Genomic DNA, 11,027 nt, shown 5'->3' with positions numbered 1-11,027 from the left:
TGGGGCCAGGATTGGGATGCAGGAGAAGGCAGGGAATGATGGGATAGCTCACTGGGGGTCGCTTGGGCCAGGATCGGGATGCAGGAGAAGGCAGGGGATGATGGGAATGATGGGATGGGTTGCAGGGTGGCAGAGGGGGCGAGATGGCATGAAAGAGGAGGAGGGGGTTGACGGAGCAGGATTTGGGGGCCAAGGGGGGTGACATCGGAGTGGTTTTCCACACCAGACCAATTCACAGTGCAATCAAAGTGAGCTTGGAAGCGAATTCTGTGAAGTTACTTTTTTTTTTTTTGGTTTTACCAAAATGAGGGGTCACTTTGGAATCACTGCAGAAGCACCTCGCAAGTAGCTCCCATAGAAAGAAATGGCGTCTGATAATACATTCACATTCTGACGTGAATGCGCATCGTCGGAAGCGCAGTCACGTCGGAACTGACCTGCAAAAGCTCTAAAAATCTCCGTGTGATAAATCTCACAGCCACCCTTTGCAAAGGAAGGAAGGAAGGAAGGAAGGAGAAAAAAAGAAAGACTTATTTCCTGAGGGCGACCCAAGCAGGAATCCTGGGGTTAGAACACTTCACCTCTTTCATCTTGATCAGTTTCTGCTGCAAGAAACGGACATCCCGCGTGTGCTCTTGCTGTTTCTTGGTCACTTCGCCCATCTTGACTAATGCCAGCTTCATCCTGCAGGTGAGAAACCAGCTTTCGTCAGCCTCAGGTGAAGCAGATGAACCAAGGACTGAAGGGGGAAGAGATAGTCTAGCCTCCATGTTCTCTCCCCAGTCTGTACACCGGGGAGGGAGGCAGTGAACGGCTGCCAGGCATCACAGATGAGAATTTAAAAGGTGTGTATGTGTGTGTGGCGGGGAGTTGATTTTAACTTCTTCAAAAAGGTGAGGAAGGCTATGGGGAACACAACAGGGGCATATAAAACTATGCCTGGTGTAAAGGACTTGTATAGGGAAAATATTTTCTCCTTCTCTCATATATGAACTCCAAAAGCCAGAAAATGTAAGACTCAATGCCACAAGGTGGTTACAGTAGTCAACTCGGGTGGCTTAAAAGGGGATGAGATCGATTCAAGAAGGCTTGGGCCAACGTTGGCTACTGGCTACTAGTTATATTTCATCTCCCAATGTCAGAAGTAGGAGCCCATGCCTCCCAGTGGTTGGGGAACATGAGACAAAAGGTGCCCCTTTACCCCCATGTTCTCCTTTCACCATTCCACCGCACAACAGTTTGTGAACAGGAACAGCGTGTGCTAGGCCAGATGTCATCCCACCTTGGTAGGATTCCTCTCCGGGGCAATTCGTGGGGGCATATGCTTAGTGCTGTCTGGATGCCACCCCTCCACTGCTGAGAAAAGGCTTACAGCAGGGATCTGCACCAGGACCTTTACAGGTTCTCCTTCCTTTAACACACATTCAAGCTACATACCTATGCCCTTCTACCCTACCCCAGCATTACCATATATACTTGACTATAAGTCGACCTCATATATAAGTTGAGGGCAAGCTTTGGGGCCAAAATTATGGATTTTGCTATGACCTGTGGATAAGTTGAGGGTAAAACTTAAGGGCATCTGGAAACCATGTCCTCTGAGGAACAACTTAGGGAGCTGGGGATGTTTAGCCTGGAGAAGAGAAAGTTAAGAGGTGATATGATAGCTCTGTTTAAATACTTGAAGGGACGTCATATTGAGGAGGGAGCTGACTTGTTTTCTGCTGATCCAGAGACTAGGACCCGGAGCAATGGATGCAAGCTCCAGGAAAAGCAACTATCTCTCCAAAGCCCCAGGAAGTGGCAGGGAGGCTGCCTGATATCAGGCAGGTATCGGCAAGGCTGTCGCCACCACCTTTGCCTCTGAGGAGCCAAACTTACCTTTCTGTTTGCTTGCTATTTCGCTCTTGCAAGGAATCCAACAGTACTATGAAAATGTCCAGAAAGTCCAGAAAACTCTTTGGGTTGATAAGGGGAAGGTGGGCACCAAGGAAAGTGGCATGGGCAACAGCAGAGGAGTGGATCAGAGCAGTGACGCTGGCCAAGTGATGCCGCAGGTCCTTGAGGGTATACAGAGGGGACATTTCTAAGAGATAACAGATAGACAAACAGGTAGTCAGTCAACCCAGGTCACGCCACAGCTACTCCAGACCCCTGCAGGAGTACTGCTTTAAACAACAGAACCAATGAAGACCAATGTTGGGTCAGAGTAAAGGGTCCTTAGTTGCATCTCCCATTTGCCAGGTGGTCAACCAGTGGTTTGTGGGAAGCCTGCCAGAAGGAGATGCACATGACTACATGCATTGCATTCTGGAGTGCTGGGAAGGAGAACTAGGGCTGAATGGATGAAGTGGGACCAATGAAGTAGAACTTTGGTTCAGGAAAATTCTGGTTCACAAACAACATAAAACCATAAAGTTGGAAGAGACTCCGGGGGCCATCCAGCCCAACCTCCTTCTGCCATGCAGGAATATGCAATCGAAGCACTCTTTATGACAGACAGCAATCCAGCCTCTGTTTAAAAATGGACCTTTCTGATAGTGCTGCATTCAAAAGCCAGCATCTGCCTTAGAGGAAAAAACAAGAGTGAGGATAGCCATGAAAGGACAGAGTGCCCATCTGCAAATGGGCAAATGAAGGGCACTTGGGCATAAGGCAGTGCCTGCTTTATTCTGCTTTGGAAAATTCCCCCCAATGAAACATAGACTTCAACCTATAAAACACTTCTTGAGTGGAGATCCATAAGGGTGTTTGGGGACACAGTCTATGTTTGTATCTGGTCCAGATTCTTCCTTGTATGATGGATAAGGCGGCACAGGAGAAATGGCTAACGTATGGTGACCTTTTAGTCTTAGAAATGGTGAATATAGATTTAAGCCTCAAGAAAAATTGGCGGCTGATGGTCTGAACATACAACGGTACAGGTACTGACAGCTAGTAGAAAGATTTCGAATGGACAGGAAACTATTTGGCTTTGAGAAGGAAAACAATGAATTTGAGATTAAACTCTGCTCAGACAATGAATGCTTGACTGGGAAAATTTACAAAATGTTAAAAATAGAATTTGGAGATTTGGCGAAAGTTTGTATGATTAAATGGGCCCAAAACTTTGGGTATAATATAGATCTAGAACAATGGGAAAAGATGTGGGCCAGAGGGTTTTAAAAGGTTCAATGTTTGAAGACAAAATGATAAAGATGATATACAGGTAGTACCTGACACTTTCACATTTTATCTAAAATATATAAAGGGGCAAAGAATGTCTGTTGGAAGTGTGACCTACATGAAGGATCCTTCTATGACATGTGCTGGGAATAGAACAAGGCCAAGACATTTTGGAAACAGGTACAATTGTTCATGCAGGATGTGTTTAAAATCAAAATTTTGTACCAGAATTATTTCTATTGGGAATATGAAATGAACAAGTCAAAGAGTTGAATTATAAAGTGTTATATTATACTATTTTGACAGCTTGCATGTTGTACGCAAAAGAATCTGGAGATTCCATCTAAAGATGAATTGATATTAAAGATTATAAAGATGGCTGGAATGGATAAACTGTCTATTTTGATAAGAGTTGTGCTCCATCCTGGGATAAACAAGATGGAGAGAAAGCCTTGGGCAAGTAGTTTACAGCAGCTCACATGACTTCCTTGTCTTTATGAAACAAAAGAAAAGAAGGTAAAGTGGAAGATTTAGGGTGGCCAAACCAAAAATTGAAAAGGGGTCCTGTACCTTCGATGGTTGCATCGAAGAGGGAATGTGTTAGGGTTGGCTTGTCATATAACCAGGTCACAAGCAACACTTGCTGAAATTCCCTTGTCTGTACACTGCCTCAGAGTGATGGAGTCTCCTTCTTTGGGTGTTTTTAAAGAGAGGCTGGATGGCCACCTGTCACAGGGAGGGCTCTGAATGGCAGAACGGGGCTGGACTGGATGGTCCTTGGGGTCTCTTCCAGCTCTATGATTCTATGAACCCTGGTCTCCAGAGTTGTAGTCCAATGCTCATATCAGACATGCTTTCATCAGTGGTGCCTCTGCCCACATATGGCTGAGTTCCAGAAGCCAACCCGCACCCACATCTGGCACATACCTCGAGTGAGCCTTGTGGTGTGCTTGAGGTGGTGCCGGATGTGCTTGGAGGACACCTCCACTAGGGATGTGTAACTCCAGGGCTGGTAGATTTCGATGCTGCAGAGCAACTGGGACAGGGCTGTGGCCATCAGAGGGGACAGGGCCAAGGTACCTGGGGGACCCCCCAGGAGCAGCAGCACATGCAAGTTAGAGCGCACAAAATGGAAGAACCTATGGAGAAAACCAAAAACAGGGGCCTGAGGATTTAGGTGTGGGGGCCCAGGAATGTCCTGACCCCACCGGCCCATGCGTACTTCTGGAGAATGAGGTCATCCCGCATGGTGCGCTTGATGGCGGGGTTCTCCTGCAGCAGGGCTTGTATGATGGACATGGAGTCATCGGGGCTGTAAAGTCCTGGGCACGTCCCCTCTGCCATCAGCGTCATGACCAGATGCAAGCTGGGCATCCGCACTCCCGGGTGCACCACCAGCAGCACCCGATCTCCCTTGATTCCTGCGTGCCAGCTTGCCAACCGCAAGAGTGCCACAGACTCCGCTTCATCTGCTTTGGCCGGCAGCTCCACGCGCAGGGAGGCGGTGACACGGGCCAGCACAGCCACCAGCGTCTGCCGGCCCGTGCATCGGCTGAAGGAGACAAGGGCCCCGTGCCTGTCAGGGCCACAGAGGAGGCGGCTCAGGTGTACCACCTGCCTCAGTCCCTCTGTGCACAGCAAGAAGTCTGAGGACAAGGTGGGGACCAGCTGACCCTCCAAGACCTTCCAGGGCTTCTCCTGGTAGGGGTTGTGGGCGGTAGGGCTATAGGCATCAGGGCCCAGGTCTTTGCTGAAGACAATCTCCCTCAGGGACTCGCCCTGTAACAGCAGGAGGTGTGCAGGCAGCATTGGGCCAAGGTTCTCCTTCCTGGAGGAGGGACGGCGTCTCAGCCGTGCATAGGAGGGACGGCGAGAAGTGGCATGGCTCTCATATGACCGCAGAGAATCCGGCATTGCCCTATCCAGGGCACCATCCTTCTTCTTCCCAGCCTCCAATTCCTCAGGTACTACATCAAGAGCTTCACTTTCTGGCAGCTCCTCTAGGAGGGGCTCTTCCCATGGGGCTGGCACTGGGGGGTCGAGTGCAAGAGGGGGTGCCTGCTCCACAGGGTCCCAGGGATCAAGATGGGTGAAATTCCTGGTGAAGCTTGGCTCGACATGGGTGCTCAGCAAGAGGTCCTCCTGATTGGGCACTTCTTCTGTAGCATCATAGGTGCTGAGAGACTGGGAAGCAACACTGGTCTGAGCGGTGAGCTGGGCACAGCAGGAGGGCACCATACGCATGATGGTACGCTTGGCACAGAAGGTGGATTTGGCCGTCTCCATCAGCATCTGCCCACACAACTCACGCTGGTGCTCACCACGCAGTGGGTCACAGAAAACACGCAGGCTCTCATGTATCCAGAGGCGGACAATCAGCCGAATGCTGAGGACTGTGGTGTAGCCTGCCCCTGTGGGCATCCTGCCCAAACCAGAGGCACGCCGGCTGGCTGCTGTACGGTAGCTGTGGTCATCCAGGGGGCTAGTGAGGTGAATGCCTGGACGGGGCCGCAGCAACAGCATCCCCTTGATCACCTTCTGGATGTCATGCAAGGAGAACTGGAAAATGCAGCAGGCAGGAGAGGACTGGAACTGACTCTTGACAGCTTCATAGGTGTCAATGGTGGCCCTAACTATGGCTGAAGCTAAGTCATTGTGCCGGGTCAGCAGGGGAAACTTCTCCAGCCAGGAGAGGATGGTGCCCGTGTGCATGTGGAGCAGAGACTCCCTGGTCACTGTTGGCAGCACCACCGTGCTGAACAGCCGGCCAAAGCGAGGGCAAAGGGGTCGTGCCCCAGTCACAGGCACTGAAAGGGTGCCAAAGCAGTTGAAGCCTGTGCCTGGAAAGTTCTGCAGCTCCAGAGTCTCAGCATGATAGAACTGTTGGTGAGTCAGAGCCTGGCGCAGGGTTTCCATCACAGGGCTGGAACCATGGGCAGGGTCTGAAAAGGAGGAGGAGGAGAGCCATGGTAGTTGCACTGACATGTCCTGAAATCTCCCAGAGACCAGCCCTGCCTGCCCCAGGCAGCTCCTCTGGAAGCCAGAGCAGAGAGAAGCCATGGTGGCATCAACTCACCCACAAAGGCCATGTGTAGGTCCTCCACCAAGAAGAGGCAGCACCCCTTGGCAGCTGTGCCCCTTGTAGGTTTGCCGATGGGGAAATGGCCCTTGTCCCGCACCGTGCTGAGAGACTTCCTGTGCAGCAGCTGGCGCAGGTGAGCTGCCCTGAGGGCTGGCGTGACACGCACCCGGTGGTAGAGGAAATTGGGCTGCACCAGCATCTCGGCAAAAGACGACTTCCCACAGCCAGGCTCCCCGACCAAGAGGACTGCCTGCTCAGTGCCCAGCAGCAGGTCCACCACGAAAAGCACCCGCTCATACTGCAGGAAACAAAAGTATCTCTGAGGAAGGGGGATGGCCCTCAGGAACTCTCCTGCCAGCAGACACACTCACTCTGAAGGGGAAGAAGACCCAAACTTGCACCTACCTGTGGCAGTACTGAGAAGCTCCCAGGGATGATCTTGACCCGGTTGGACAGGAAGGCTCCATTGAAGGAGTTCAGGTGGCCACTCTCTGCCACGGGGCAGAGGTCAAAAATGGAATCTGTAGTAGGGAGCTCTATGGAGAAGCGGCTGTTGAGCAGAGCTCGGCGGACAAAGCGGTCAAAGAAAGGCCAGTGCCTGAGCGGAGAGTGAAAGAGAGCCTGAGGACCATGTCGGACAGCTCAGAGTTTCTCAGGCAAAGGGCCTCCTGTTCCTCCTCTGCCAGTCCCAGATTTTAACTAGCACCCAAAAATACTGCCTTCCCCTCATGACACAAAGGATTCTATCTTCAGCTTGACATTCCCCAAGTTTGCATCTAAGGGGAAGAAGAACAACCATTTCCAGCCCTCCTCTTAATAGCTCAACATGGGAGAAGCTACAAGTCTGCTTTCCTGCCTTGCAAAAGGCAGAAAAAAATAAAATACAGTCAGCCCGCACTATACGCCGTCAGGCCTGAAGAGGAAGAGCCCTCCCCTCCCTCCTTCCAACTGTCATCTTCTGGCCTGGGAAGGAGTGAAAGGACAGGCCCAACGCCACTGGGCCCGGCCTTGATTAAGAAGAAGAGCCCCCTCCCCCCAGTCCATCTGCCTTGGTCCAGGCCTCAGAGCGAGAGAAGAACTGCTGGACCTGATGCCCTCCCCTCCCACCATTCCCTTCTCCTTTTGTGTCGTGTCTTTTAGATTGTAAGCCTGAGGGCAGGGAACCATCTGTTATCCCCTCTGTTGTAAGCCGCCCAGATTCCCAGTGATTGGGTGGCATATAAATAAATCCTATTATTATTATTATTATTATTATTATTATTATTATTATTACGTGGGCTTACCTTCCGCGGCTTTCAGCATACACTGAAGCCATGGTACAATCTGTTGGAAGAAATGTTTTTGCCAACAGTCTCAAGAACTTGATCAGGAGGGCTTTAAACTGAGTTCCGAGGGGAAGGGAGGCAATATTAAGGAAGGCGAAAGGGATGGCGAAAATAGTCAAACTGACATAGAGGAGACAAGGCAAACAGTGCAAGGACCCAACAGTGGGAGGCAAAAAAACTTGCACAGGCAGCAAGTAAAAGGGAACTATGGCATGCGATGTCTCTACACTAATGCACAGAGCATGGGAAATAAGCAAGATGAACTCGAACTCCTAGTACAACAAAGCAAATATGATATAATAGGCATCACTGAAACCTGGTGGGATGAGTCTCATGATTGGAATGTGGAAATAGAGGGGTATAACCTTATTAAGAGAAATAGGCCAAACAAGAAAGGAGGAGGAATAGCACTATATGTCAGAGATATTTACACCAGTGAAGAGATCCTGGACATCAATCCTGGAAGCCATGAGGAGAGCATCTGGATAAGAATCAAAGGGGAGGGAAACAACAAGGATGTTACGGTGGGAGTCTACTACAGACCCCCAAGTCAGACTGAGGAATTGGATGATATCTTTCTAGAACAGATGACCACAGTCAGAAAAGAGAGATGTAGTAGTGATGGGCGACTTCAACTATCCTGATATTTGTTGGAAGTCAAACTCAGCCAAATCCTCAAGGCCTAGCAAATTCCTCACTTGCCTGGAAGACAATTTCATGGGCCAAAAGGTGGAAGAGGCAACAAGGGGGTCAGCTATTTTAGATCTGATCCTAACCAACAAGGATGACTTGGTTAATGGGGTGCAAGTGGTGGGATCCTTAGGTGGAAGTGACCATGTTCTCCTGGAGTTTGTTATACAGTGGAAAGGAGAAGCCAGGCAGAGTCAGACACGCATCCTAGACTTTAGGAGAGCGGATTTCAGTAAACTTAGAGAAGTATTGAGGGCGATTCCATGGTCAGAAATATTAAAGATAAAGGAGTTCAGGACGGATGGGAGTTTCTCAAAAGAGAGATACTGAAGGCACAATTTCAAACAGTTCCAGTGAGAAAGAAAAACGGGAGGTGTCTCAAGAAACCAGGATGGATGACTAAGGAACTTCCAACCGAGATGAGTTTGAAACGGAAGATGTATAAGAAATGGAAAAAGGGGGAAATCACAAAAAAGGAATTCAAAGAAATAGCAGGCATTTGTAGGGTAAAGTCAGAAAAGCTAAAGCGCAGAATGAACTCAGTCTTGCTAGAGAGGTTAAGAACAATAAAAAGGGCTTTTTTGGATATGTCCGCAGCAAAAGGAAGAAGAAGGAAACGGTAGGTTACTGCGTTGAGAGGATGGCAAAATGCTAACAGAAGACAGAGAAAAGGCAGAATTACTCAAGACCTTCTTTGCCTCAGTCTTCTTCTCAGAAAAGGCAAAGGGGCTCAACCTGAGGATAATGGAGCAGAGGACAGAATAGGGGCATTTCAGTACAGAATAAGTAAAGAGATAGTAGAGGAACACCTTATTAATCTAAATGAATTTAAGTCTCCGGGACCAGATTAACTCCATCCAAGGGTATTAAAAGAACTGGCAAATGTCATATCGGAGCCATTGGCAATAATAGTCTTTGAGAACTCAGGGAAAACAGGAGAAATCCCAGCCGACTGGCGGAGGGCAAACGTTGTCCCCATCTTCAAAAAGGGGAAAAAAGAGGATCCCAACAATTATCGTCCAGTTAGTCTGACATCAGTTCTAGGAAAGATTCTGGAGCAGATCATTAAACAGAGAGTCTGTGAACATCTAGAAGGCAATGCCATAATCACAAAAAGTCAACATGGGTTTCAGAGAAACAAGTCATGCCAGACAAACCTAATCTCTTTCTTTGATAAAATTACCAGCTTGGTAGATGAAGGGAATGCTGTGGATATAGTATATCTTGATTTCAGTAAGGCCTTCGACAAGGTTTCCCATGACATACTTGCAAACAAGCTTGTAAAATGTGGGCTAGACAAAGGAACTGTTACATGGATCTGTAATTGGTTGACCGGCCGAACCCAAAGGGTGCTCAACAATGGCTCCTTTTCATCCTGGAGAAAAGTGACCAGTGGGGTGTCCAGTGGGGCTCTGTCCTGGGGCCAGTGCTATTCAACATCTTTATCAATGACTTAAGTGCCCTCTTAAATGCCTCCAAGGAGGCAATAAGACAGATCTCCTCCGGAAGACCATTCCACAATTTCGGAGCAGCTACAGTAAAGGCTCTTTGGGAAGTCGATGTGAGCCTAGTTGATTGATGTTCTAACACGTTCTTCCCAGTTATTCTGAGAGTGCAGGGCGGACTGTGTAGGGAGAGGCTTTCCCGTAAGTAACTTGGGCACAAGCCATGTAGGGCTTTAAAGGTAATAAGCAACACCTTGTATTGTGCCTGGAAGCTGATCAGCAGCCAGTGAAGAGATTTTAGAACAGGTGTTATGTGGTCAAGCCTGGACGAACCAGTGACCAATCTGGCTGCCACATTTAGAACCAGCTGAAGTTTCCAAACTTGGTACAAGAGTAGCATGTAGAGTAGCATGTATTACAGAAATCAAGACGAGAGATTACCAGCGCATGTACCACTGCTTCTAGGTCCTTTATGTCTCACTTTTCTTCCACAAATGGAACTCAAGGACTTACTACTCCACCTACATCGCTGTCCCCAATCATGTTAAAACTCATCTCAACATAAAGCCACATCACCTTGTGAAGGGAGATTTTTCCCCCAAGCTTGGATTTTGAAGAAGATACAATGGGAAAGATATTGTGGGAAGAATAATGATGGGTTGGGAGGGATCTTTGGCCAGGAAGCTAAAGAAATCCAACTTGTATGTAGACCAGTTCTTCTGCCTCAGCACATGGTCTCAGGGGATCAGCTGAGAGGAAGGGAGTCAGAGCTTTGGTTGGGAGAGGACCTAGCAGCCACTATCTCTCTATATAGCTGCAGCCTCAGTCCCTGAAGCTCAGCAAACAGGAGCTCCATTAATACGCAAGGCCAACAGGTGTTTTATGAGGGGGGTTTGGGGGAGTTCTGTTTCCGTGTCTACTTAAGACTACTGCGACGTGGCAGCTAAAAAGACCAATGCAATTTTAGGCTGCATCTACAGAAGTATAGTGTCTAGATCAAGGGAAGTAATAGTGCCACTATATTCTGCTTTGGTCAGGCCCCACCTGGAATATTGTGTCCAGTTCTGGGCCCCACAATTCAAAAAGGATGTTGAGAAATGGGAGCATGTCCAGCAGCTGGAGTCAGCATATTGGGGAGCAAGAGGATTTGCTGGACAGAACAGAACAAACGGTCTTGGACGGGGACCACACAGAGGAAGTTGCTGGGGAGGAGAATGTCACTTCACATACACAGGAGGCAGACAGCTGGAGGAATGTCACAAAGAGAAGTAAGCCAAGAAGGAATTGTTCTGGGAGCTTGCAGCTAGAGAATCGATTCGA

General features: G+C 48.9%; 3 protein-coding genes across 3 annotated transcripts in view; 1 reads left to right on the top strand and 2 right to left on the bottom strand.

Annotated features, from left to right (window-relative positions):
* Positions 1-11,027, top strand: part of FHIP1B (FHF complex subunit HOOK interacting protein 1B) — a 620,510-nt gene that overhangs the window by 274,062 nt on the left and 335,421 nt on the right. The window lies entirely within an intron of this gene.
* Positions 1-11,027, bottom strand: part of CCKBR (cholecystokinin B receptor) — a 540,140-nt gene that overhangs the window by 286,875 nt on the left and 242,238 nt on the right.
* The window catches only part of DNHD1 (dynein heavy chain domain 1), a 60,524-nt gene that overhangs the window by 18,643 nt on the left and 30,854 nt on the right, over positions 1-11,027 (bottom strand). The window contains 6 exon segments of the mRNA XM_042460240.1: positions 582-684; positions 1,882-2,086; positions 4,093-4,304; positions 4,388-6,107; positions 6,242-6,545; positions 6,653-6,845. Of these exon segments, the coding sequence (XP_042316174.1) occupies positions 582-684; positions 1,882-2,086; positions 4,093-4,304; positions 4,388-6,107; positions 6,242-6,545; positions 6,653-6,845 (2,737 nt within the window).

This window comes from Sceloporus undulatus, chromosome 3 (genome assembly GCF_019175285.1).
Source record: "Sceloporus undulatus isolate JIND9_A2432 ecotype Alabama chromosome 3, SceUnd_v1.1, whole genome shotgun sequence".
Lineage (NCBI taxonomy): Eukaryota > Metazoa > Chordata > Lepidosauria > Squamata > Phrynosomatidae > Sceloporus > Sceloporus undulatus.
This window is presented reverse-complemented; position numbering and strand designations above follow the sequence as displayed.